General features: G+C 42.0%; 1 protein-coding gene and 1 long non-coding RNA gene across 5 annotated transcripts in view; one reads left to right on the forward strand and one right to left on the reverse strand.

Annotated features, from left to right (window-relative positions):
- Positions 1-458: 458 nt before the first annotated feature.
- On the reverse strand, positions 459-22,608 carry LOC101906086 (uncharacterized). Of its 2 annotated transcripts, XR_009490622.1 has the most exons (5): positions 21,692-22,608; positions 21,055-21,136; positions 5,106-5,498; positions 4,079-4,214; positions 459-2,486 (listed from the first exon to the last, which is right to left on the reverse strand). It is a non-coding gene; the product is annotated as an uncharacterized lncRNA (long non-coding RNA). The 2 variants fall into 2 exon arrangements; XR_811391.4 differs by lacking the exons at positions 459-2,486; positions 4,079-4,214; positions 5,106-5,498 and adding an exon at positions 10,289-18,015 and having other exon boundaries at positions 21,692-22,600.
- Positions 21,087-27,883, forward strand: part of SESN3 (sestrin 3) — an 80,901-nt gene continuing 74,104 nt past the window's right edge. For 2 of the 3 annotated variants that reach the window (XM_024975718.2, XM_024975719.2), the window contains exon 1: positions 22,801-22,976. In XM_024975718.2, the coding sequence (XP_024831486.1) occupies positions 22,899-22,976 (78 nt within the window). In that variant the 5' untranslated portion in view covers positions 22,801-22,898. Of the gene's footprint in view, positions 21,192-22,800; positions 22,977-27,883 lie in introns of those variants that run through there. The other variant, XM_059875066.1, reaches the window with a different exon arrangement.

Below are 27,883 nucleotides of genomic sequence, written 5' to 3' on the forward strand. Positions count from 1 at the left end.
GCAAAGGGTATGATACTGTGGTGCCAACTCTGGGGAATCAATGTGAGGCCTTGTTACTGACCCAAGTAGAGCTAAGCTGGCCACAGACCTGGGAAAGGTCTGGAGGGCTAAACTCTATATTTCAATCCTTGAAATGTATCAAATAGCCTAGCTGTTTCTGCAAATTCATAAAATATTTTATGCAGGCTAAGTCACTGAATAAAGTGTATATTGAGTGCCCGCCATATGCAATAATACACTGTGCTCAGTGTTGGGAATAGAGTGATGAGTAAAATAGCCCCATAATGATGGTCAGAGAGGTAACAAAATTAAAATGCAATGTTACAAATACTGTAACACTGGTATTCACCAATGCTGTGGGTTCCCATAAAGAGTGCATTTATCTCTAGCTACAAGACAGAGAGACTCTTCCCAGGGGGAGAAAAAAATACTATATGGAGCCCAAGATGTATTGATCAACTAATCAATAATCACTCAGAAAGGAAACTCTATTATGACCATGTTAAGAAGCTTAAGGGCCCTCTGACATCTGTAACCAATTTTTAGCATAGGATCTTAAGTTTGTTTGTTTTTTTAAGGATATGTTCATCAGATCTGCATGTGGCATAAAGTTGGGAGAGAGAGCTGAAAAATTGATGACTGAAGCAGGATTTAAAACGGTATCACAGTTTGGGAAGATGGCCTGAAATCAAGAAAAATGTAAAATTTTGTCTAAAAAGTCATAAGAACAGAAAGAGGGAAAGCTGTCTCAGAAGCAGCCTATGTGGAAAGACCTGGGGAATGATTAACCAGAAGTTCTTCTTAGTTTGACTTTAAGCTTCTTTAATAAAGCAAAATATCATTACTAAACTGTGGTATCCTTGAGGGCAGGAATCATATCTCAAATATTGAATAGCCCTCCCTTGCCTCACATAGGGCTAACATAGAGTGTGTGCTCCATAAAGCTTTCTTAAGTGGGGTCAAAACTGAAGAAGCCCAAAGCAATAGGCTTCCTTAACCAAGGGGCTTTGGTCAGACCATTAGGGTAAGTATCAACTCTCCTCGTACATATCACCTCTTGATACTGCTCTGGGCTTTCTCCTCCAGATTTCTTCTGGCAGTGAAAATCAGACTCATCTGCGTGATTGAGCAGCTGACCTGATCCCCCCTGACTTCCAGCCTCACCTCCCAGGACCCTCCTTCTTCCTCATGTGCTGCTCCAGCTCTTTCCTCCAAGACCCTGGCATCCCTTCCAGCCTGAGCACATGCTGGCCTCTGTTGGGAGACTTCTCCCCAACCCCTCACACGAACCCATGTTCCACTTGCTCCTCCTGATTCACCATAACTTGTCACTGAAACATACACGGGGAAACCTCCCCTGAGCCCTGAGCCCAGGGTGTGTCTCAGTTCCTGATATGTCTCCTTGCTGATACTTACCATCACCATGCAGTGTTAACGAGGGCAAGGATCTCAGCTGCTTTGTGTCTTCACCACTGAATTCCCAGTACCCGGACCAGTGTGTTTCAAGCTTGAGTGTGTCTATGAGTGAATGTCCTGAGGGATCTTGCTAAGCTGCAAATCATTATCCAGTAGGTCTAGGGTGGTGCCTGAGAATCTGCTTTTCTTCCAAGGGATGCTGATGCTATGGGTCCTCTGACCCACTTTGGGTAGCCAAGTCCTGCCACACTGCTTGCCGGTGTGTCCTCCCTGCTTGTAGTACACCGACTTCTTTCCATCCTCACAGTTGTTGCCTTATTGGAATCCTTTCTCATCTCTTATCCAGATGATCTGATCTCCCAGCTGCTCTTCCTGCCTCAGTTTCCTGGAGGTCCGACACCTGGGTCATACAGCTTCAAAACATCTTTCTATGGATGATTTATAAACCCAACCATGTTGTCTGTCTTCAGATTCCTTGTCACCTTGTAGGGAAAAAAATCCAAGCTCCTAAGTATGGCTTTCAAGGCTCTACCCTGCCTAGTTTTCTGGCCCTAACTCTTTTGCAGCGTGCTTTCACACCCCACACTCCTGCTCTATCAAAGCCTTTGCAGTTCCTGGAGCTCACTAGGCTGTTTCATTCTTCCCTACCTTTGCTCAGGCTGCTGACTCTCCCTACAAGACCATCCCCCAACTCCATCTGCCTATCACATGTCCACATGCACACTCTCACTTACTTCCCCCAGGTGGGAAGCATTTCCAAGGATTCCCCTCTCCAAGGAGGACTGGCAGCTCCCTCATTTTGTTACCAAGTCCAAGCTCATACTGCTCACAGCACAACAGGCCAACAAATCGAGAGACAAGTCGTTGGGACAAGAAATCAGGACTTCATTCAGAAAGTCGGCAGGCCAAGGAGATGGTGGACTAGCGTCCCAAAGAACCATCTTTCCTGAGTTAAATTCAGGATTCCTTAATACTAGAATGGATGGGGTAAAGTCCTGGGTCTGGATGTGTTCATTTCTTCCTTCCTGTGGCCATTTGCAGGTGGGCCTGGTCAGGAAGCTTCCTGTGGGCTAAACAAAGGTATTTTAGCTTAGTGCTCATTACACAGGAGGCAGGGGTCCTACATGTGGGTCATTATGTATGCTTTAAACTATAGGCAACATCCCTTTACTGATTGTGTACACACATGCTAAGTTGCTTCAGTTGTGTCTGACTCTGTGTGTCCCTGTGCACTGTAGCCCACCAGTTTCCTCTATCTGTAGGATTCTCCAGTCAAGAATACTGGAGTGTGTTTCCATGCCCTCCTCTGGGAGATCTTCCTGACCCAGGGATCGAACACATGTCTCTTACGTCTCCTGTATTGGCAGGCGGGTTCTTTACCACTAGTACCACCTGGGAAGCCCTTCTTTAGTGAGTAACTTGTAGCAAAAGCAATAGAGTACAAAGGTTAAAATAATTTACTCTTCCCTATTACAATTTGGGTTTCACTTAGCTCCCTATCTTATTTACAAGGCAACCTCCTCTTTCTAGGGGCTTCCCAGGTGAAGTTAGTGGTAAAGAATCTGCCTGCCAATGAAGGAGACATAAGATACTTGGGTTTGATCCCTGGGTCAAGAGAATCCCACAGACAGAGGAACCTGGTGGGCTACAGTCCCTAGGGTTGCAAAGAGTCAGACAATATTGAAGTGACTTAGCACCCATGCATGCACTCCTCTTTCTAGGTGGTGAGTCCTTTGAGCACACTACTGTCCCTCATTCACTGTTACCCTCACACCTGGCACACAGTTGACACTTAAGTCATGTGTAAAATATATGAATGGGTGGTGTCATGCTTTGCTCCAGATGCTATATTTTAAGGGGGAGTCTTTGACACACTGGAGTCCTTCTAAGGAAGGGACTCCAGCGTTGGTCCAGAGTCCCTGTGACATGAGAAACAATTCAAAGGAAAATCTAAACATACATCCTAAAGATGTGGCCGCACATAGTAGGTGCTCAACAACTATTTACTGAATGAGTGAACAATGAGTCATAATAGCTCTCTTCATATGGAGCTTTCAGGTAGAAGAGAGTATACATGCATCTTGAGTCACCTGTAGGTCCAGAGGCTCCAGCATTATATCTAAGGCAGAGGTTTCCATCCAAGAAAATAATGAATTTCCTAACAAGACCAAGATGTAGCAAGTTGCACTTCCTTGGTGAGCCATCTAAAGGATTATCTTTCTTTTACAAAGATAAAAACAAATAACACAACAGAGTCTCTGGACCAAGTTAGAGTTACTTTTGTGGCAAATGACAGGAAAAAAGTTAAGTTGTAGATGTGTGTGTTAGTCACTCAGTCATGTCCAACTCTGTGATCCCATGGACTGTGGCCAGCCAGGCTCCTCTGTCCATGGGACTGTGTAGGCAAGAACACTGGAGTGGGTTGCCATTCCTGTTTCCAGGGGATCTTCCCCACCCAGGGATTGAACCCAGGTCTCCCACATTGTGGGCAGATTCTTTACCATCTGAGCCACCAGGGAAGCTAAGTTGTGGGTAGTTTATTGTCTCCAGTAATGTCATCAGGACTCTCTATCCCCTGCGATCTCCCTTTCCCTTTCTCTCCCCACCCCGCCAGTTTCTCCAGTGTCGGCTTCAGTGTAGAGGACCTCAGAACTCCACTTACTTCTCACCAGAGCAAAGACAGGACACGCTCCGCTGACAGGACCAGCTGGGATCGTGAGTGAACAAAGCCCAGTGGCCCCAGGAAGGCGGCTCTCTGCTACACAGAGGAGCACCTACCCGTGTAGGACCCCGCGTGCCTGAGGGGAGAACAGGACAGGACTGAGCATGAAGGAGGGGCGATTTCCAAGGCTAACACTGGCTAAAAGTTACCTGAAGGCAAAATAAGAGCCGGAGGACAAAAATAGCACTTAGCCACCACAGCCTGAGCTTACTGTACATTCTAGAACTTGTAACTGCATTCACTATTACATTCACCCCTAATGTAAACTCAGCTGACAACCACCAGTTGAGCATTTCAGCCCATATTTTACTAACCTGAAAAGATGTCACTATTCACATAACATAGACTAGAAGATTTTCTTTATTCGTTTCTCAAAAAAAAAAAAAAAGTTGTTGTTGTATTGAAGATAGGTTGAGGGGGAAAACCGTCCTCATAAAACCTATAATCTCGCGGAGAAAGCAGCCAAGTAAAACAACAATCAAAAAGCAGGTAACAAGCACTTTAAGAAAACAACCCATCTCCATCTTGTTATATGGAGAGAGAAAAAGACACAGGGAACGTTTCATCACACTCCTTCATGACCAAACATCAGTTTCCTTTGGTAACACAACCGGCTGCTTCTCTGGATTAGGATATAAATTGGCAGAAAGTTTATTTTGGCCAAAGTCATCTCAGTGTTTCCCTGGCATGGCAGCCGAAGAAAAGGGATCCAAGTGCTTGGAGCGCTCAGTTTCAAAGCTGGAAAAACTCAGGGATGGTAACATCACAGACACTGAAAATCAGCACCTTCAGGGCACAGAAAACAACAGATCACTTCATGTGTAATGAGCCACTCCTATCAGTGGCTGGGTCTATAACAAAAAAATTTTTAAAGGAGAGAGTAAGGAGATAGCCAATGTCCTGATTCCCACACCATTTAATCCCTTGTGCCACCCATACTTCACACTTGGTTGTCAGTTTCACTTACCTTTCTCAGGCTGATGTTTTGAACTTCTATCATGATCCCACAAAGTATATGACCTCTCAGATGTCACCTTGGCTGTGGACATCCTTTTCCCTATCCGTAGTGATGTGGCATACAAATCGTCCTTCAGAATCTGCTGTGGCTGAAAGGTTTGGGCAGTAACTCTTTTCTCAGGCAGAGAATAACAACGCTTTCTTTTACTTGCTGCTGAGGCCTTGATGACACATTTCAGGTAATTTAGGTCTTGAGTGATGACAGTGGTCACTGAATTACAAAGCTCATCAGAAGGCTGATCTCTGCTTCTCACCTCGCTTTTAAAACTTTTCCTGTGGCTTATTAAAACCTTAGTTGCCGTTGTTAAGTAGTGCACTCTACTTAAACTGAGTTAAGGGATATCTGTTAAAAAAAAAAAACTGCTCTGAATTACTCTGTTATCCTTTTTTGCAGGAGGCACAGATGTGCTCCACTCAGGTGATCGAAGAGGCAAAGGGTTCCACTGTAATTACTGGCCTACAATGTGGACCCAGCTGGGCTGACATTTTAATTTCTGTCTCTTTTGTGGCTTCCATTATCCTGGGGGCCAAGGTATGAACGTGTCTGGAATCACAATTTATGGAAAGTTTGTAAAATTCTGGAACGGGGCCAGGACCATTCAGGGCTTGGGATGGATTTCTTGGAGTCTCTCCAAATGTATGGCTTGTCCATTAGTGCTATGTGGCCAGACTTGAGTCTAGAATAGATAGTTAAGGCAAAATTATGCTTACTGCCCTGGTTGTACAATGGAAGGAAACCAAGGTGAGCGGTCTGGAGAGGGTTGCTTCAGTGCTTTAGAAGGCTGGTTCCACAGAGAAATGCTTCCTGGGTGTAGAAAGGCTTTAGGGTGTTCAGAAAGCAGTTATTATATAAATATAAAAGATGGATAACAGGGAAAATAATGGCTAAGAATGAAAAGGCTCTGGTTTCCAGAAGATGTTCTGTCTCCCAAAAAGAAAGTAGTTCTGTATAATGAATAAAAGCCTGGCACCCTGGTTCAGCCTGGGTAGGTGTCCCAGCTTCACCAGTTATCAGCTTAGAGAAAGTTATCAGTCTTTGAGAAAGTTAACTTCTCAGAAAAGCATCAGGCTTGCGAAGTTAGGGTTAAATGAGAAAATACATATAAAATGTATAGCATAATGCCTGACATACAGAAAGGGTTACTTCAAGCCTCATAAGGAAACAATCTAAAATGTTAGAATCCAGTAGCTTACAAGGTTTTGGGGGGGCGGTCTCAAACTGCCTTGGGAATTGGATGAAAACTATGGATCCTTGTTCCTCAAGGGAAGAAATATATAAAATTTTTGTACACAGTTTAAGGAATTCAAATACACAGAAGACTACAACCATAGACTTCAGGTTATTTCAGGTTTTTTTCCTTCTAGGGCTAGACTTATTCCCCTGAGAGAGAATAAAGACATCAGTTTTATTTATTTTTTTATGATTTTTGATCATTTATAATTATAGTCTCTCAACTTTTTAGAACTGGAGGGAATTTTACCTAGTATAAACACCGCTCCCACTCCTTTTTTAGGAAATAGCAATACTAAGGTCCTAGGAAAATTTGGTGTTTCAAATAAGCGGGGAAATCTATCAATTTCATATTTTTATAATTAAAAAGTTTACCTTTCTTTTTATCAACTGTCTTTCATGTTCAAGATTCTCCTTAAAATTTATTATATTTCTCCCCCATTTTCAGTCCTGTTCTCTGAAAGATATTTACAGACCTCAGAAGTTCATGTTCATTCAAAGCCCATGATACATACAAAGATCTTTTTCTCCTTTGTGTATATTAGTTAGCATATTAAAATCTGCCCTGCCATACTCATTTGATATTGCACTATTTAATGCAGCAGAGCCTTGCTGCAATGCAGTACTAGAGTACTACAGTAATAATTTCATCAGGCAGGAATTCAAATTAACAAAGACTTATCGGGACAGGCTCAGGGACAGGCTCCATTCTGTGTGCCTGGAATGAAGAGAAGCCAGACAGAAATGTGTGCTCTCAGGGTGCTTACAGTCTATGACAAATGCCCTTTGCTTTTGGGAGTATTTGGCTGGAGTTGAGATTCTGTTCTTGGACAGGACCAAAGACAACCTGGAAGGTTACAGTTATGTGAATTCCAACCGTGCCTCCAACACTGTTCCTCAAGAAAAAACAATAGCCGACTCAGCACAGGCAGCATAAAACACAGGATGGCCAAAATGTGCCTGGGCAAAATCCCACCATACCTTCCCCCTGGCCAGAGCATGAATCACTTCAGTTGGCAAACAGGCCATGCTTAGACAAGTCATCGCAAGGCTTCCCACTACAAAAATACTATAAGCTCTTCTACTTTGCTTCCAGGATACTTTGGGTAACTTTTGAGGGCAATGTGAAAAGGAGGGCAAAAGCCCTGGGGTTGGCAGTTTGCTCTAGCGAAAAGGGGCCAGGAAGCAGGGCTGATGATGGAGAAAAGAGCCAGATGAAATTAAAGGGATGGGACACAGGCACAGGAAAAGTCAGAAGTAAGTCAGATAAGTGACACACCAAAGGCGTTGTTGTTAAAAGGCTCTGAGAAATCATAATTGTCTTGTTGCATGTGTTTCTGGAGAAGCAGAGGTGACTCGAGGTTGGTAAAGCTGACATGTCATTGGGATCCTTGGGCTCTGAGAAATCAACCTGATCTCACTCAGAAATAGGGTCGAATGATGTCAGTGAAGCCCTGAAGACAAAGACCAAATAGAACAATGCTGAGACGGCGCTGAGCTGGCTCAGGAATCCACAGGTGGGGCTGGAGCCACTCTTCACCCCACGTCCTTGTCCAGCCTTGGGGGTCACATGGCTGGACTTCACCCTGAAGCTCTTTAGGGCAGCCCCAGGGCTATAAGCCCCTGCACACACCCAAGCATCTGCCTTCCCTTTTTTTCCATCTAGAAAAATCTTACTGTTCCTCGTAATCTTCCACATCTGGAACCTTATGTTTGCCTGGCTAAATATACTCCTCCGTTCTTTGAAAAAAAAAAGGGAAGTAAACTCTTCTTATGTTCTCAGGAGGATCCAACTCAGACTCGGCTTCAGGCCCTTTCCACCTGAGATGTCCCTGTCCAAGCAACAAAGAGCTATAGTGAAAAAGCAAAAATTATGTTTATGATATCCGAGGAAGGTGAAATCAACCTAAATGAGCTACATCATCCAAGAGAACACACTCATTTTGTCATGACATGGTACTGTGGTGACTTCTTTCATAGGTGCTCCTATTTTGCAAGCCACAATATTTTTGGCAGATGAATTGCTTATCTCTTCTCCCAGTGAATGCTTTGATAGACAACAGTATAAATATCCTGTAGTCTGGGTCCTTGGTTTTGTAAACAGCCAGGAAATAAATAAGGCATTTTGCCTGATGACCAAGGCAGACTCATAAATAGACTTCTATAAACAGAGGGCAATTGTAAAAGGCAAAGATGAAAGAATCCATGGCTTGGTCCATGCTTTATATATCCTCCCCATTTACACTTCCCAGAAGACCCTCTTAGCCCAGACCTATATTTAAAAAAAACCCAGACCTATTTATAGTATGGTTAGCTTCTTACTAGAGTCATACAAAATACATCAGGCATGTTATCTTTTGTGATATTGTCTATATTCCTAAAGGTAGTTAGTTGCCTCTTGTAGAGCAAAACTGAGATCATCAGCTATTGGCTAGCAGGCAAAAGTCTTGATGGCAAGAGCCAGGGCACTCTATCTCAGGATTCCAGCTCTTAAATGGGAATAATACTTCCTTTTCATTAGCTGACAAGCTGCAGCTCATCAGTCAAAAGCTTAAGGAATGATTATTACTCACTAGCTCTAGCTTTTTGCCTTTCCATACTCTAAGAATTTTGGGGGAATTACCAGGCGGGCCAGGAGTTAGAACTCCTCAATTCCACTACAGAGGGCTTGGGTTCAATTCCTGGTTGGGGAAATAAGATCCCACAAGCTGCACAGCATGGCCAAAAAAGAAAAAAAAGAGAGTTTGTTGACAGTAGGACACATAAAGGCATATATTCATGTGTGTGGATGCACTGCTATTGTTGTCTAATCACTCAGTCACGTCTGATTCTTTGCAACCACCATGGACTGCAGCCCGCCAGGCTCCGCTGTCATGGGATTTCCCAGGCAAGAACACTGGAGTGGGGTGCCGCTTCCTACTCCAGTGTGGTTACATATACCTCACGTATGAGCCCAAGTCCCAGAGAAGATGGTCTTTCTTCATCTAGAGAGAGGTTAGAATGTTGTCATTTAATTTCTCCTGACACTTAGATTCTTCATTTTTCAACAGGATCTCTGACACAGAATTCTCTATCTTACAGTGGGACCGAACAGACTAATAGAAGACCAAAATGTACTTTGCAAACACAATTTCAGTAAAAATGCTTGATGATCCACCTTGCATATTACCAAGTACTTGAGCCCTTTTAAATCAAATACAGTGGTAAATGACACCAAGGAGCCCAAAACATTAAAATTCAAATAAATTTCAATTGCAGTTGAATTCAAATAAATTTCAATTGCAGTTGAACAAATATATTATTGCTGCATGAAAAGTTTTAAAAGTAATAATAATAGGTAATATTTATTGAGTGGTCATAACAGGAGGGACACTGTTCTATGCACTTTACATAAATTTTTTCATTTAATCCTCAAAAAACTCTACAAAGTAATTACTAAAAAAAATGAAATTTGAAGGGTTTTTCAACAGTGACTAGATTATATAATATTAAGATAGAAAAAAAGTTTTCAATTTCTCCCTTACAGAGCTCTTAGGTAACACATTTCAGGTCATAGCTGAAGTTCCACTGGTATAATGTATTTCCATTTGTTTCCATTCCTAGGCGTTCCAGTTCCCCCAAGACATGGGAGTCTCTTGATGTTTGGATCTTCTTGGAGAAAGAAAATGCAAAGTGACAGGTTTCGAATAGACAGAAACAACAGTAGAGTTGTTGCATCAACAGCACGTCCAGCACAACCACAGTCCTTCTGGGATGGCCCCGGGTGGGGCAACACCACTTCCTTTAATTCCCCATCCACAACATTTCCAAAGGTGTGGCAAAGAGGATCCTCACTGGTCGGGTGAAGCATCTCCTTTATTTTCCAAGATCTTGGCAAATCCTAAGAACTATTGTACCTGCAGGAGAGAGAATGGGTTCAAGGGTGGCTGAGTTTAGAACAAACCCAATATAAGTGAGAGAGAAAGAGAGAGGGAGAGGAGGAAAGAGAGAATGGAGGAAAAAGGGGAGGAGAGGAAGGAGGAGGGGAAAGGAGGAGGGGGAAGGAGGGGAAGAAGTGGTGGAAAAGGGGAGGGAAGAAAAGAGGAGGGAGAAGGGGGAAGGAGGAGGAGGAAGGGAGAGGGAAGAGGGAGGAGGGAGAAGGATGTGGAGGGAGGAGGGAAAGAGGGAGAGAGAGACACTTAGAAAAGGAAGAAAAAGTAGTGGCTTCCGCAGACACAAAGCGTGTGAGGAACAGTAATGGAAAATCAAGACTATTCCAGATTTATCACGGCTACCTGAGTTAAGCTTGAGCTCCCGAAGCTAGCGATTGGCCCTACAGAAACAGATTGCTTGTTCAGACATATTTCTCATCTGGCAAGTTGAGTCAAGTGAAAATATTTATACCTGTTCATAGTTACATACCTGGTCCTCTTCATTATCTCATAAAGACCACCATAGTGATTTTTAACTTTGCAAATTGACCCAAAGCTGCCCTTATTTACTTTATCTTTTTCTTCACCACTTAATTCTTTGGAAATGTTCAGAGACATTTAACTCCCATTTCTGTTTGTTTTTACTTTAAAAAAAAAAAAATCCTTTTTGGTTCAAGAACTCTAAAAAAAATCATTAAACTGGGCCAGCAGGCATGAGGTCTGAACGAAGGATAAGAGTAGAAAGAGAGAAAGCCTTTATCTCTCAAAGTTTTCTTCATGGGTGGTTGCTCAGGTAGACATTTCGGAATCACACTGATGTTAAACTTGGAGAGAAGCAGTTTAGGTAATAGATTACTGATCTTCATTCTCCAACTGGAGGCACAAAAGGTCCTAAAAATTTGAAAGCAGACTTTCTTAATGAAACGTTACACTGGAAGATTTTTTCTATGTGAAAAAAAGTAAAATGGGGTTTTCTGGCTCGGTGCATTCTAGTTCTTTCTTTTGAATGTCAGACTTTCACATCCATTTGCTAATGAGAACTAAGAGTAATACTTCATATTTGTAAGTGCTTGACATGCAAGGGGAGAAAGAGATGGTTTCAATCAATCTCTTTTGATTGAAAGAAACAGGCACACTCAAGGTACTTCACAAAATTAATGGTGGAAAGAGATTTAGATGGGGGAAGGGGTGGAGTGGAGTGGGGGTGGGTCGTCACAAGGATACATGGCAGGGACCAGAACTGGAAATAGGCAAGATTGAAGGCACCTCCAAGTGTCTTAAGTGTCTTCGCTTTCTTTCTGTGCATTGCCTCCATCCTTCTTGTCCAACCTGCTTCCTCAACCTTTACTATCTGTTCTGCCCTTCATAGTTTTCGGTTCCTTTTGGTTCATGGCATCCTCTCACAATCTGACTTTGCTGCCAGCTGGCTTGGTGTTTTAGTTTCCAATTGCCGAATTTCCCAGAAAGGGAACTGATTGGCCCAGATCATCGTTTTAAGCTAGTCCATCCAGATGGTTGGCCAGGTCACAGAATGGCTATTTTCCACCAAGTGCCTACTCCTTGGTCTACTCATGTGAGACAGGGAGCAAACACATAATACAGAGCATCACTGTTTAGAATGAGCCCACAGAAAGGAAGATTTCCTTAGAGGAGGATCTGGATGGGCCAGGCTGAGATAAAAACCTCTAGTTCACCATCAGATTACATGGAAACCAGTTCATTCATCTTTGTTAGACGAGCTAGTTTCAACCAGTCACAATGGGGTTGGACCATCCTTGACACAGCATGTAAGAGGAACAAGGGTAACTTCTTTCATCTCCCCTCTCCTTCAACTTCAGTATATACACCATTTTACCTCCATGACTAACCACTTGCCTAGGGATCATCAGACTTAAATATCAAAAACATTTGGAATTTCAGCATTTAGAGTGTCAACAAAAGGATTTTTCGAATCCCAGGATCATCCAATTGTTTTATTTTAGAGTAACATGCCAATGGGCAATACAATATTAGAAGAGAGAATAATGCATATTGTTTTTTCTACTCCCATAGCATTGATTTCAATAGTAATCCAGCTACCAGAAATGCCCGCACTGTGTTTGGTGGACATTGGGAGACCTAAGTCAGCAGACCTCATAGTTTGATAACCTATCACAGAGAATTATTTCAAAGAATAATTACAATATTCTGACTGTACAATGCAAAGACAGGATTGCATAATACTATCTATAAATATGGGCTATAATACTGGCATTAAGCAAATCTGGGTTCAAATCTCAAATGTCTAGTAATAACTCTGACCAAACTTTTAATCCCTATAAATTGTTTGTAAAAATGAAGATAACAATAGCCATTCATGGGCATTTTGTAAATATTAGGTAAGACAATATATAAAGGATATTGTGAAATGACTGGTACACAGTAAGCACCCAGTAAATGGTAGTGGTTGCTTCTATTACTATATCAATTATGATTATAGTATCATTACAGTGGGTGTTGTGGGAATTAGAAAATACAGATTAGAGATAGGAGGATTGCTTTCAAAGACTTCAGAGTCTTAAGAGAGATAAAATAGATGTACCTCTTAGAAATGGTGCCTACATTTAACTTGCACATACAGGGATGGAACTCAGCATGGGGGTGGGCTAAGTGAGAAATATCAAGCATGAAATGATGTTAAATGATATTCTTTAATTAGGAAAAAGAAGTTAAATAAGGATAGTCCCTCATAAAAGAGAAAGGAGGCTTGCTCTCAGTATTAAAGTTTATTTGAAAGTCAGTGTTAGTCGCTCAGTCATGTCCAACTCTTTGCGACCCCATGGACTATAGCCCACTAGGCTCCTCTGTCCATGGGATTCTCCAGGCAAGAATACTGGAGTGGGTTGCCATTCCCTTCTCCAGGGGATCTTCCTGACCCAGGGATCAAACCTGGGTCTCCTACCAGGTCTCAGCATGCAGGCAGATTCTTTACCATCTGAGCCACCAGGGAAGCCCGAGGTTTGTTTACTGTAATGTAAAAACTCAGGATTAATAGGAGTTTTATAATTGTAACGGGAACTACATTAAAAGAGGAACTGAAACATCAAGATGTGAGTTGCAGATGGAAAGGACCCACTGGCTGGCATACATGGTAGTCACTGTCATAAACTGTGGACAGTCCACTACTTGGGTTTGCATTTTACTTCCTCAGGGAAGCCCGGATTATGTTAGATTCCCATGCTGTATGTTTCCTTCCTGTGTTTCCCCTACTATAATAATCATTACAGGGACTTCCCAGGCGGTCTAGTGGTTAAGAACCCAAGTTTCCACTTCAGGGGGCACCTGATTGATCCCTGGTTGGGGAATTAAGGTCCAACATGCCACACCGTGTGGCCAAAAATAAAAATACTTACTACATATTGGTGTTACTTGTTTGAAGTCCCTCTTCTCTGGAAGATTATCTGTTATGTAAGACCCCGACTCTCATGTTCCCTAACTAACCAAGAGCCTGGTACTTGTACTCCACAGACGCACGTTGAGCAAATGAACGCATGAACACAGGAGTGAATTTCCATCACTACCACTAAGAGGCGTACAGTTACTCAAAGGAGCTTTCTAAATTCTTTGCTAATAATTCTCTTACCCTCTGTTCTCCGTTTTCTATTTATCTTCTACATCAGTGCAGAGATTATACATTAGTCTCTCTATTAAATTGTAAACTTATCTTTTGTTATTTTTTTAATCACCAGGACTTACTACTTGCTCAATATCCAATAAATAAATGAGTGAATAAAAGACTATCTGGACAGCATGTATTTCGAAGCATAGTCTTCCAAAATGCTTCTAGCTTTCCAAAATCTTATGAGACGCTGTTGTGATTCCAAGCTGGCAGCTCATGTAGGAATGCCAACACTTTATCTTTGAAATTGCTGTTTGTTGTTACCATTTATATAATTATTGAAAGTTGCTTCTTGCTACCAAGGCAAATTTTACCTTTGCATGAAAATCATTTTACAATTTTAAGACAACTTGGGAACTTTTGTTGGTAAAAATGTATCTACTTTCTAGTTAACAAACTCTAATACATCCAATTATTTCATCCAACAAGCTTTTTCAAGCACTTCCTCTTAGGTTCCAAGTATTTGACATATTCAGATGAATAAAGGCTCATCCTTGAAGACGCTCAAAATCTGTATGTAACTGTCACTTTCAGAAGAGATGAAAATTGAAGTGTAGGCTGTTCCCTTCTTAGGGTCCCTTCAACTATGTGTTGATTTCCTGCAAATTCTTCACAATAGAATAAATACTGTTATATGTTATCTAAGACACTTGAGTCTAAAAATTATAACTCTTCTATACTCCAATTAACAGGATCCTTCCAAACTCCCTTACTCTAATGTGGATTTTTGTTTTATTCACCCACTTTCCTTTTTAACACCCAGACAACTAGCATGTTCCACAATGATCTCTCTTTAAAATACATAAAATTATTTCTCTGTCTTAGTTTCCTCACATCTATAAGAAAGATATTAAGAACTAGGGTGAGTACAAATAGATTAATTAAAAAAAAAAAAGGAATAGACTCACAGAAGAAATAAGGGAACAAAGAAAACCCGGGCAACTTTGGGGATTTTTTGAGACTAGAGCTGCTTTTACTTTCTCCCTGCCTACTTGCAGATATTCTCCTGCTTCTCCTGTCTTAGTAATCCTGCTTGCACTAGATTCTCATGGAAATTGTAAGACAAAACAAATTCACAGAATTTTGGAGCTTGACTAGGTCTTTGTGATTCTCAGATATGAATTAACCACAAATTTAATGACATTTAAACCTTAGTGTCCGTCACTAGCACTGGCCCCTTCCAAGGCTCTTTGGAGAGGCCAGAGAAATGTGTCCACATAGTCATTAATTAAATTTTTTAAAACAAGCTATTAACCATTATTGGTAAGGCCCACACAAACTCTTTGTACTCAAGTTACCTCTTTCAAACTCTCCCTCATGCCAGAGAAATTGGGAAGCCATGGGTATTTTTGTTATTCTAGGTAAGGGGAAGTTGAGATGGAGGTACCTTTAGCTTGTGTTTAGTGGGTTATATATATATAGAAAGAGATAATAGTCATTTCAGGTGTGGTTGTTGGTTTTGAGTTGTCCCAATGTAAGAATGGATTCTAGGAATATTTCTACTGCCACCAGGCCAGTTCACATGCATCATGTCACAAAGATGTAGGTTGGAAAATGTTTATGATGCATAAGTGTTCTAGGGCACTAGACTAGAGAAAAAAATGAATCATCCTTCTATTTTCTCCATAGAAGATAATATTGCAAAAATCATTCTCATATGAAAAGGAAATGAAAATATACAGCCAAAAATATGGAGGGGAAAAAAGTAATATAGGGTTGTGTCAGGTAGTTGATTGATAGTTTTGTTATTTATTTGGATTTTATGATGTTTATAGTATTTTCAGCTTTTTAAAGTTTATTGATTCCATTTATTAATTTTAAATAAGTATTCACTTTCATAAATAATTTTGCATCCATAGTTTCATATTTTTTTCTTAAGGAAAGTCTCCATATTTCATAAGTTTCAATTTTCCTATAATCTGGATTGGCCCTGACCCCACTTAATGACCCTTCCACATTTAACAGAAAAGGAAGCTGAGGCCCCAGATCACTTAGTTTACAGCACTACTAAACTAAACCTTAGGTCTTCTGACTTTCTGTCCATTGCTACTTCTACAATACGTTACCTTACTTTTGAGAAGTACCTTGAAAATCATTTCGCTATTTGGCAAAACCAATACAATATTGTAAAGTTTAAAAATAAAATAAAATAAAAAGAAAATCAAAGATCTTCACAGAAAAACAAAGAGGAAAATAAAAAAGATCTCCTGACCACAGTATACAATAAGAGTAAATCTTCATATAGCATTTCTTATATGCAAGACATTGTCTTACAGCGCTTTACATATAAAACAGCTGTCTATAACTAAGCCAATATTAATATCTTCTTTTTAGATGACAAAGATTAAGACATAGAAAAGTTAGGTAACTAGACCAATGTCAGAGCATAACATCCTTTGTATTGTGGCAGCTAGCAGCAAACACTTTTTGAGGGCTTGCAAGGTTCTAGTCACTTCCTGAACACTACGGTGCATTGTCTCATTCAGTCTTCACAATCACCCTTTGAGAAAGTACCATTATTACTCAATCTCACAGATGAGGAAACTGAAGCCTAGAGACAGTAAGTGACTTGCCCAAGGACATATATCTAGTAAGGGTCCAAGTCAGCGCTCAAATCCGTATCTGACTCCAAAGCCCAGGCTCTTAGTCCCCACGTGATAATGCTTATCAAAGAAAACACTCTCGTGGGCCTCCTACTATTGCCACGTTCCCCGTGGTCCCTTTCTCCTAAAGCTACAATTTGAATGGGAATTTAGACAGAGTTAGAATAAGGAGTAAGGTTACCAGTGTAAAGGACATAATAGTCCCTTCTTAGACAACTGTCCTTCCCCTTGTGTGTATACACACACACACACACACACACGTATGTGTCAGAGTACCAATGTGTATACACACACACACACGTATGTGTCAGAGTACCAGAGTATTCTTTTTTAAATTTATTTTTAATTAATGTATAATTGATATACATATCGTGATATCCTTTTTGTGAATTTGCATATTTGATATTATTTATTTTCACTAAAAGTATTCCCACAAATATCCAATTATAGAATTTTGACTGAACAGATTGTTATACATACAAATGTTAAAATATTATACAACCATTATTCTGTTTTTGTTTAAAATCCACTATTTTGAGACGTAACTTACACACAGTTAACTGCATAATAAAACTGTACAGTTTATTGCATTTTGACAGTTATGTACACCCATGAAAGTATTAGCACAATCAAGATACATATCATTTCCACAACCAGCAAAAGATTCCTCAGGCCACTTTGCAATCCATCCCTTATGTACTATCACCCAGGCAACTGCATATCATGATATTCTTTACATTGGATCCTTTTCCTCAACTTCTGCTATAGCCAAGAGATGACATGTTTCTTTTTAACTCATGTTCTATGATTAAGAGGATCAGTCAGTAGATCAGTAATTTGAGTGCCGGAGAAAGTTCTGAGATGGCAAATCCTTACAAAGGTCAAGAAGACAATGTGTATAAAGTGGCAAAATGGAACCCCAGAAGAGTGACAGAGACGTTGGTAAACCTGAAAATGCATGTCCAAATGCAGATAACAGGTGCTGGGTTCCAGCAGATGGTGGCCATATACCAGTACACATCCAGTGTAACCAGATCTAACCATTTTCAAGAGACACCAGAAATCTAGACTTGTTGGTGGGTGGGGGTGCGGGTGGCGGCAAAAATCTCCTACATCAAGTGTTTTTAAGTAATTCAATGTTAAAAAGAACTGTGCTGGCTAACATTTGCAGGCCAAACAATGATAAACCCAGATCTGTAGGCCTCTCCTTTGCAATCTGCTTTCTACAGGGTTTAATGCAGGAAACTCTGGAAGGGGAAGTTAGAAGAGAAAGCTGGCAGAAATCAGGATCTTGCTGGAATATTTGTTCCTTGGAAAATGAGCTTCGGTAAGAATAATTTTCCTGGTGGAGGTGGGCGATGGAGAGGGTGGAAGGGGAAGCGGCGCTCAAGCAGAGCCCCTTTTGGATCACATCTTCTTAATTCCTCCTTCGGAGTAGTACTGACTGGTCTTAGGCCCTAGGAAAAATTAGCAGGAATCTAATTAACAGCTCAAAGGGAGCAATTAATTTACAATTGTGTGAAGTGCAAATTCCTTTGTGCACAAAACAAATTACAGTATTTGCAAATTTGTAAATAATGCAGTACTTGCCCTGCAATCCAAGGCTTTGGGTGCCCCCAGGGGAAAGACGAAGAAGTCTGAGAAGGCAAAATATTAGAAAATGACCTATTGTCTCCAGAACTGGAATTTTTAAAATATCTTCAGTAATTTATTTTTTCAATTGAATCCTTATTCAGGAACTATAAAGGGGCCCAGTTCTTAGGTCAGTAGAATGAGAATATCTAGAGAAGTAAACAATTTCAAGTCCAAAAGTCACAGCATGTTATTAACACAGTATCTTCTTTCAAAAGTGCTGAACATAAAAATGTGCCCAACCCTCTCTCCCTATACCCTTGGTTTGTGGTAAGAGCTTTCATTTTATAAGAGAGATAGCAAGCCTCAGTCATGATCATGATGTTCAGTGTCAAGAAAGACTTGGTGACAGGTAAGGACATGAATCCAATCTCTGCTTTGCAGCAATAGTCATTCTGAACCATTCAATTCACAGATATGTGTTGGGATCCTTTTGTAAGATCCGGTAGCTATTATTAGAGATTAAAAAGAGATGCCCTAGACTTACAGTATATTGAGGAAAATCAGAGTGAAAACTCCATATTTTCTCCAAGATTTTTAAAACGTTTCTCTTAAAATGGGTTGAGCTAGGAGCTGGAAGTGAATAAGTGAATGCAGTCCATTCCCTGCCCTACAGGCGTTCACAGTCTAATGAGAAAATAGAATCTGAACCAGTCATATCAGTATTCAGTTTGATGCTAAGGAAAAAGTATAGGAAAGGATGCTTTGACAAATGCTTAATCTACCAAGAAATCTCTCCCCTCTATGCTCATTCGTTGAGTGTGTGAGTGCGCACGTGTGCACTCAAATTGCGTCCAACTCTTCAGGACCCATGGACTGTAGACCATCAGGCTCCTCTATCTATGGGATTTCCCAGGCAAGAATACTGGAGTGGGTTGCCATTTGCTGCTCCAGGGGATCTTCCTGACCCAGAGATTGAACCTGGGTCTCCCCCATTGGCAGGCAGGTTCTTTACCACTGAGCCACCTGGGAAGCCCTCTTATGGTGAGTTGAGTGCAAATTGGTTAAATCTTTTCACAAAACCTTTTAGTACATTATATCAAGAGTCTTAAAACATATTCACATCCTTCTGGTTAGAAATTTCATATCTAGGAATCAAAGATGCTGCCAGAAACTTACATGTAAGGAAGTTTATCAGATTATTATTTATAATCATGAGAAATGGGAAATAATCTACATGTTCCATGATGGAGTAATGGTTAAATAATGTATGGTATATCGAAGCCATGTGATTTTATGTATGACTAGGGGAAAAAAAGGTCACACTTGAAAAAATAGTTCAAAACAAGCAAAAATTATTTTTAAACAGTGTAAAATGTTTAACGAAGTATCATTCTCTATTGGTAAATAAAACCTTAAGAAAGGAATGCTCAATATTGGTTGTTAATTTTCACCGCTGTCTTACTTTCCTGAAGTTCTTTCTTGTTTTAGACAACCAGACAACAAAAGGGGTGGGGTTTTTCCTTGCTCTGAACGAAGTTCAAAGAATGGGCTTTTGTTTCCTTCTCTGTAACTAACATGAGGTCCAGGATTTGCAAGTCACTTATTTTCTAAGTCACAGTCTCCTAGTATCCAGGCTGGCTGGGAAAGAAAAAGAGGCCAGGTAAGGGATGGAAAAGAAAGGAAGAGTCCAGAAGCTGAACATTACCCAGAGAGGTGAGAAGAAGGATGATAGAATTGAGGGTGTGAGAACCGGAGGAAAGGACGGTCATTGTGTATTGAGAATGAGTTACTGGATTGGAAAGTTCAGAGGTGGGACACAAACACATATATTGTGGCTCAATAGAAGAAATATTACACATACATGGTGATTCAATAAGAGAAATGTTACATGGTTGACTGCCAAATAAATGACAGTGTAGACAATTAATTTTATAAAATTTTGGAGGAGAGGGGCATCATTTGGTCACATACATGTACATGACCATGGATCAATGAAGAGATATTTCTAAAACCTCCTTTTAGCAATCTCTGTTAGAAGGTATAATTGTATGAAGCTGGCCTCTCTTTTCCTGCCTCTCTGGGTTATTGAATAACTTAAGGGACTTCACTGTGAAAGAATTTTAGCTATTAAATAAAAGGAAAGGATATAAAAAGTATATGATAGAAAATAATTTGAAGCTAAAATATTGTTTGAGAAAATTCAATCTCTGCACAAAAATTCATTTCATCCTTTAATTTCAACTTGCCTTTAAAATGTATTCACATAAAATCTGCTTTCCAAGCCAGGAATATAACTCAAGAAATGTACCACTAAATGGGGACACATATGTGTTTCAGTTCTTAGGACAACTGTGCCTTCCTAACTTTCTCCCTGGATTTCTTGGTTCTCTGCATTGAAGTGTATGTAAGTCATTTGTCCCTCTGTGGAATCTTCTTTTTTAGTTTCTTCTAACAGAATGTCATACACCTTCCCCACGCCATTGCTCTCCTAGGCTGTATAAATCCACACAACACCAAGAGAACTTTAGCTATCACTAAACTTTAGCTATCATTTAACTTTAGTTAAATGGATCAACACAGTTACCCCACCACATCATTTAGACCCTTTGGGGATTTTCCAGTCTATTTTAATCTATTTAAACCTGACACTGGCAGATTTCCATTTCCTTTGTTCCTTGTGTAGACTTGGTTTATGCTCGTTGGTCTCTAAAAGGGACAGAGAGGGGGCAGCTGTCGAAAAATGAGGAGACTGGCAGTTTTAACCACAGAATTTGGTCTGATAGCTTTGATATGCTAAACTTGCTAGCTCCTCCAAGTGTACCTTTCTGATTTTGCATCACAACACCACACTGAATCCCTAAGGCAACCAGGGTAGTTTTTTAAATTAAAAAAGAAAGGAAAGAAAAGAAAGAAATGCAAACCAGTGAAATCATTCGTGTAAATCATCTCCACAGATTCATTCTGCCAACTGCAGGCCTTCACGGATCCTCGTACGCTAGCGACCTTTAAGAAAAGCAGAAGCCGAGAATACTGATCGCGTTCTCCAGCCCGAAAACAGGTGATGTCATAACGCACAGTCTTATGTGGTTTCAGCCAGGGCTGGGTGGGGAGCTGGGGTTCCAGTGTGCACGAAACTCGGCTCCAGTGGGCAGAGCAATCTCTGGGGCCCGGAGTACGCCGGGGAGCGTCCGGCACCAACCAGGCTCTCGCTCGGCACCTGCCTTTGTTCTCACAGGGGAGCAGGTTTCGGGGTGTCTCACGTCGGAACCCGCCTTCAACCAGCATGAGCGCGGCTAGCCCCTCCGGAGACCTTACTCTCCCACTTGTCCGTCCCCCCCACACCCTGCCAGCCTGAGTTTCCCCCAGTTACATCTGCTTTCTCTCCCCAGAACGTGAACACCAAAATCCTGAATTCATTTGTAGCTTTGCAAGAGGCAGGTCTAGCCCAAGAGCTTTAAATGGCAATTTGTTCTCTGAAGCTTCGTTCCCAGGCAGGGCTCCGAGCTCTGCGTTTATCTAACCAGCCGCCCCAGAAGGACTTTGGGGTGGAAGACAAACCTGTCTCTTTGGCCTTGTCGAGCTGGACAAATAAAAGAATTTTCGTTGCTGAGAGTCTACGACGAGAAGGGGCTTTAGATGGAGGAGGAAACCGCTAACCCACAGGTTTTGAGTCTTTTGTTTCCCTCTAACCGACTAATGGTGTAAATGTACTTAGACATCTATCCCCCACCCGCTGCCGAAGCTTTAGGTAACTGGTCTTTTGCAAAACAAGGATAAGCGATGCATAAAGTTCTTTGCGATCCTTGGCTGTCAACTGCTACAGGACTGCAGTCTTCTTTCCAGCTAAGATTCTGGGTAAGAAAGAGAAAGCCTAACCACTGCCCTGGTGGATCGGTATGAACGTTTTAGCTCCCCCCACCCCCACCGTCTTTCTCAAGAAATCGGGAAACATTTAGTTGAGTCTTAGACCCTCTAGCGAACTCTAGCTCCCAGCTATTTATCTCATCCCCTCCCCATTTCTGCAGGGACCTAGCGCAGGGGCTGTGTCTGGCCTTAGGGGAGGGGCTGGGTTTCACGGGGTTATTTGCATGTGACACACCCTCTTCCCCCTATTGGCGGAGCGGCACAAACTCGGTTCCCTCCCACCCGGCTACCGAACTAACCCGCCGTCTCCCTGCAGTTCAGAACCTCGGAGACAAACTTAACTTGCCCGGAGATTCGAGGCGTCCTCGGCGCCTGTGATTGGCCGGTGCCACGCCCAGCCGACAGCAGCCGCTCATTGGCTGCAGGCTGGCGCCGGGGGGCGTGGCCGGGGCGGCCCGATTGGCGGGAGGGGGCGGTGCCGGGGCGCGGAGGTGGTGAAGGCGCTGAGGCGGCGGGGGCGGGGCCGCGCGGAGGCGCTGAGGCGCTGCGGCGGCGGCGGCGGCGGTGGCGGCGGCGGCGGCGGCGGCGGCTGGTCCTGGCCGGGCGGGGGCGGGGGTCTGCGGGATGGGGGCGGGCGGGACGACGCGCCGCTGAGGAGCCGCCGCCGCCGTCTCCGCCGTCGCTCCGGCAGCCGCCGCGGGGGTCGCTGCGGGCAGGCGCCCGCTCTCCGGCCGTCGCCCCCCCGTCCCGTCCTCCCGCCCCGAGGAGGCTGAGGCTAGAAGCGCGGCCTGCGGGGCGTGTGTGGGGGACAGTCTGGGCCCCGCAGCGGCGCGGGCGGCCGCAGTGACAGCCCGGCCCCGGCCCGCCGCCCGCCCGCGGTGCCCGCGCGCCCGCAGCCGCGATGAACCGCGGCGGCAGCAGTCCGTCGGCCGCAGCCAGCTACCTGCTCTGTACCAACTGCCGGAAAGTGCTGCGGAAGGTACGGGCTCGGCCCGGGGCCATCCCCGAGGGGCGCTTCCTGCCCGCGGCGGCCGAGGGACCCCGGGGCCTCTCCGCCGGACCCCCAGAAGGGGGCCTGAGCCGCGAACGGAGGCTCTAGCCTGCTGGGCTTTTGAGTCCTGCCGGGGCAGCGCTTGGCCCCCGGGGCTGGGGGCTTGGGGGACGGCGGTTTGGGGGTGCTTACAGTCTGTCCCTCCGTTCACCTAGCTACCTTGCCTCCCCTCCCCCCCCCCCCCCCATTCCCGCTCCTCGGGCGGAGGGGTGACGGACCTGTTCGGTCCTCCTCCCGGTGTTCTGGGTGCAAGTCGGTGTGAAATCAGAACTGGTCTGGTCCAGAGGAACCTGGCTTCCTCTCGGCTGCGCCTAACTCCTGCGGGTGTTGTTTTTATTTATTTCGGTTTTACTTCTGCACGCTCTACCCGAATACTCTTCTCTTTTTTTAACCTTCTTTTTGATGGTCGTCTTGTGGCTCCGGGTCGATCCCGAAAGAAACTGGTAAAGCAGCTTGAACTTTATGCCCATGGGAACCGCTCTTCGACGTTACGGTTCCTCAGGCTGGGACTGGGGGAGGAGGAGACGAGGGTGGACGTGAATTGTCCCTTTTTAGCGCTTACCACCCCCACCCATCCCCCGTTCTCCCCCAACCCCCGCACCCCGGTGTTGATCCAGAAAAATCAGACGCGCAGTTTATTGCTTCCCAGAGTGATTGAGAGAAAGTTTACTCCAGTTTTGTTTAGCTCACTTGGTTTAATCGCTCCGTTAAGGGTTGGGGCGGGGGCGGGGGCGGGGGCGGGGGGTGCAGTATGAAAAGATGTCGCTTTAGACCGAGAAAAGCTTTTAATCAGACTTTAACAGCCGCCATTGGGTTATATTATAATTAGCTTATTCTTCTCGAGACTATTTTTACATTTCACTAAGTGGAAACAGTAGTTGAGGTGCTTCTGTTTGTCCAGTACAAATGAATTAAAATTGCTGAGCTGTGCAAATGCGTCGGGACTGAAAGGCTAAGATGAATACGGCACCGTTTTTAGTCAATTTCTTTAACTACAGTTCAATTGAGATTGTTCTTTCTATATTAAAAAAAAGAAAGAAACATGTAAGTAAGCAAGCTCAAATATTTGCGCTCTTTGTCCAAAAACTGTTTTTCTTCCTCTGTGGGTCAGGCCAAGTGCCAATCAAAGTTGTTTTTCAAGCCTCTTTTCCCTGCAGTAGAGCCGCTGCTTTTTTTCTCCCCAGTTTTATTTGAGAGCATGAAGAAAGCAAAGGGATTGCATATTTAAAGTTAATCAAACAGTTAAATGTGCCTTAAATTGTGTTTATCGGGTATGTTTTTCTTGAAACAGATTTTTATTAAATGTGCATGTTGAGTATGTGCAGTTATTTTTTTCCATAAACTCCGGGATCAAATTACAGTTGATACTTGCTCAGCTCATTGTAGGGCAGCTTGTGAGAAATGTAAAGGATCAGAAGTGCAGAGCAGCTTAGTTGAATGTTAACTCTTTCATTTCTGGGCCAGATGTCATCTGAACTTAGCTTTTTTAAAAATGATGATGATGATTTTCCAGCTTTAAAAGTGATGTTATGTCTTTAATATGAAAAAAAAAAAAGTTTTTTGAGACACACAAAAAACAGCTTTTTTTTTTTTTAACTGAATAAGGTGGGGGGGGGGAAGGGAAGACCTGTATTAACTTGGAATTTTTTTTTTTTTTAATGATTCTGGCAATTTGGTAGACTAATAAAATGTTTGGAGGTAGTATTAAATTTCAAAATCTGTTTTTCTTTTGAGAGAAACAAGGCTATGATCCATGACATTTTGCTACCTTTCAAGACATCTTTTTATCTTTCTCTTGTGAACATCGTTCAGTCGCGTCTGACTCTTTGCAACTCTTTGTGAACTATACAGTCTATTGAATTCTCTAGGCCAGAATATTGAAGTGGGTAGCCTTTTGCCTTCTCCAAGGGATCTTCCCAACCCAGGGATCGAACCGGGGTCTCTTGCATTGCAGAGGGATTCTTTAGCTTTTAAGAAATTATTTCTTTTTACCTAGAAGGAAAACATCCTTCTATTATTAAAAGAAAGAATATATGGAAAATGAATATTCACCATTTTCATATCTTATAATTGCTGTGCACATCTATGCCAATTTCCAGTTTTTAGTAACTCCAAGGTATTTAATATTGATTCATGCAGTAGCATGAAATAACTTTAGATGGAAATGGGATTGTTTGAGCCAGTTATGACACGACTTGGCAACATTTGTAGCTTTTTAAGAGTGCCTTAAGTGCTCTTAAAAGATATCAAGTGTTTAGCATTTTAAATTCTTTATCATTCTAAAAATAGCATGTAAGACTTTTCTAATAAAGAAATGGGCTTTTTTTTTTTGATAGAAAGTATATAACTCTAAGCAAAATTCATCTGTAACTCTCAAAATGGGATTATCTGGATTTATCTTGTGTTTTCCACTTAATATTAAGTGTTCAGTAATAACCATGTGAGTCACAGCATTTTGAATTTTAGTTCAGTGTAGTTCATGATGGAAGAATGAAACTCATGCATACCCAGTGTGAATTACTCTTTACTGTATAATCCTCACTAATGATGGGGAAAGAGTCACTTTTATTTATGTAGCATGAGGCCTTTTTGTCTAAGTGGCTTAATTTGTTGCCATGTATTGATTTTGAGGGGGAACTTAAAAAAGAACTGGATTCTCCATCAAAGTAAATGATTTGGTTCAACCCAATATCTGAAAATTGAATTCTTTGTTTTATGAGAATCACATTTATTCTTATAAGTACCTTTATAATTTTGATTCAGTATCTTCCAAAAAAAGAGAGACTTCTTCAAGTATTGCATATACCTAATTTGGTAACCTTAGGTCAGTGGGAAGAATGGAGATGTAAACCAGATAGGTAAAGAAATGAAGAAACAAAACTCTCTTCAAATCTATAACTCCTAATTGTTCTGACTTGCTCTGTTATCAATGAAATAATTCAATAAAGTTTTTGATAAAAAAGGAAATGCTTCTATTTACTTTGAAAAAGTTGATGAGTTCCGAAGTGTATATGTTTTGCTTGAAGAAATTCCACTGACAACTAGATAACATTTCAAAGTGGCGTGCCAATCTACATTAAGAAAGGTAGGTAACTGTCAACCCACACATCCTCCAGTAAATAAAAGGGGATATATGACAATGTATTTTGAGTGTTGAGCAGTTAGTGCTACTGAAGTGAATAAAACTCTGCACATTATGTTAAAAGGGTTTAACATTTTAAAATGCTTAATATGTTTAGGTAGTTCCAGTGATTTTTGTTGTTGGATATTGTACTTTTTCCACTTTGCTTATATATCCATTTATTTTTGACAATTTTTTGATAGTTTTATGAGTGAAGAGACTGGGAAAATGAGAAATATTAGTTTAAGCCATATGAACCTTATTTTTATAGTCAAAATTGTCAGTTAATGGCAGTTTTATATGGTTCAACCAAAAGAGTGGTATTGCTTTGACTGTGAAATAGTAATCATACTTATTAATCAGGTTTCTTATATACATTTTTTGGATTGTCAAAGTAGGTTTTAGTTTTATCTCAAAATGAGCCAAGTGGAGAGCAAGCAAGTGAATTTATGACAGCAAGTCATTATGCAGTGGTTTTCAGACTGCTTTTTATGGAGCCCTATGATGCTTCAGTGGGAGAAGGCAATGACACCCCACTCTAGTACTCCTGCCTGCTAAGTCCCATGGACAGAGAAGCCTGGTAGGCTGCAGTCCATGGGGTCTTGAAGAGTCAGACAGGACTCAGCGACTTCCCTTTCACTTTTCACTTTCATGCATTGGAGAAGGAAATGGCAACCCACTCCAGTGTTCTTGCCTGGAGAATTCCAAGGACGGTGGAGCCTGGTGGGCTGCCGTCAATGGGGTCGCACAGAGTCGGACACAACTGAAGCAACTTAGCAGCAGCAGCAGCATGATGCTTCGGTATTCGAAAATGTTTGAGTTGGATTAAATTTTAAGTACAAAATTACAGCTACCCCAAGATCATTCATTACAAGACTATTCTTGTGCAGGCCTTGACAAATTTGTTCTGTTCACTTTGTACATGTATTTGAACACTTTTGCTAATAAGACATTGATGAGAAAGACTCTCATTGATTATGAAGGCACAGGCCTTTAGAAAAACCTTCCTCTACATATCTGCTCATGATCAATTTTCTTTTGTGAGAACACAAACTTATTATCAGTAGTTGTTAGTTTATAATTAAACACTTATAAAAGCCCTTTAGTGTATTTATGTGTCTCACAGTTCAGGTTCAATATAAGATTTCATTTATAAAAGGGATGGTACTGCTTCCACAGCCTCTCCACCACCAGATAAATTGTTGTTGTTTAGTCATTAAGTCGTGTCCTGCTCTTTGCAACCCTTTGTAGCCCACCAGGCTCCTCTGTCTATGGGATTTCCCAGGCAAGAATACTGGAGTGTGTTAATTGACATTTTCTTCTCCAGGGTATCTTCTCGACCCAGGGATCAAACCCAGGTCTTCTGCTTGGCAGGTGGACTCTTTACTACAGAGCCACCAGGGAAGACCCCACCAAATAAATTGCTAAAATATAACTACAAATATAGTAACACTGGAAGTCACAAGATATGCTCATCCTTAGGTCTCTGACAGGTCTGTGAGTATTGGGTAACTTAGTTAACTTCTTGGAGTCTAGTTTTCTCTGGAAAATGTAGATCCTTTCTACTTGCCTTGCTGTTTGCTGCATAGCTAGAGAGAGGTAATGTGTGTTAAAGTACTTTGTAAACCATAAGGTACAACTACGAATATAAGAAGGACAAGCCTATGTGTTTTCCCTATTCCTAGAGTAGGACCTTTGTATGTTTTGGCAATAT

The sequence above is a fragment of the Bos taurus genome, chromosome 15 (genome assembly GCF_002263795.3).
Source record: "Bos taurus isolate L1 Dominette 01449 registration number 42190680 breed Hereford chromosome 15, ARS-UCD2.0, whole genome shotgun sequence".
In the NCBI taxonomy this organism is placed as follows: domain Eukaryota; kingdom Metazoa; phylum Chordata; class Mammalia; order Artiodactyla; family Bovidae; genus Bos; species Bos taurus.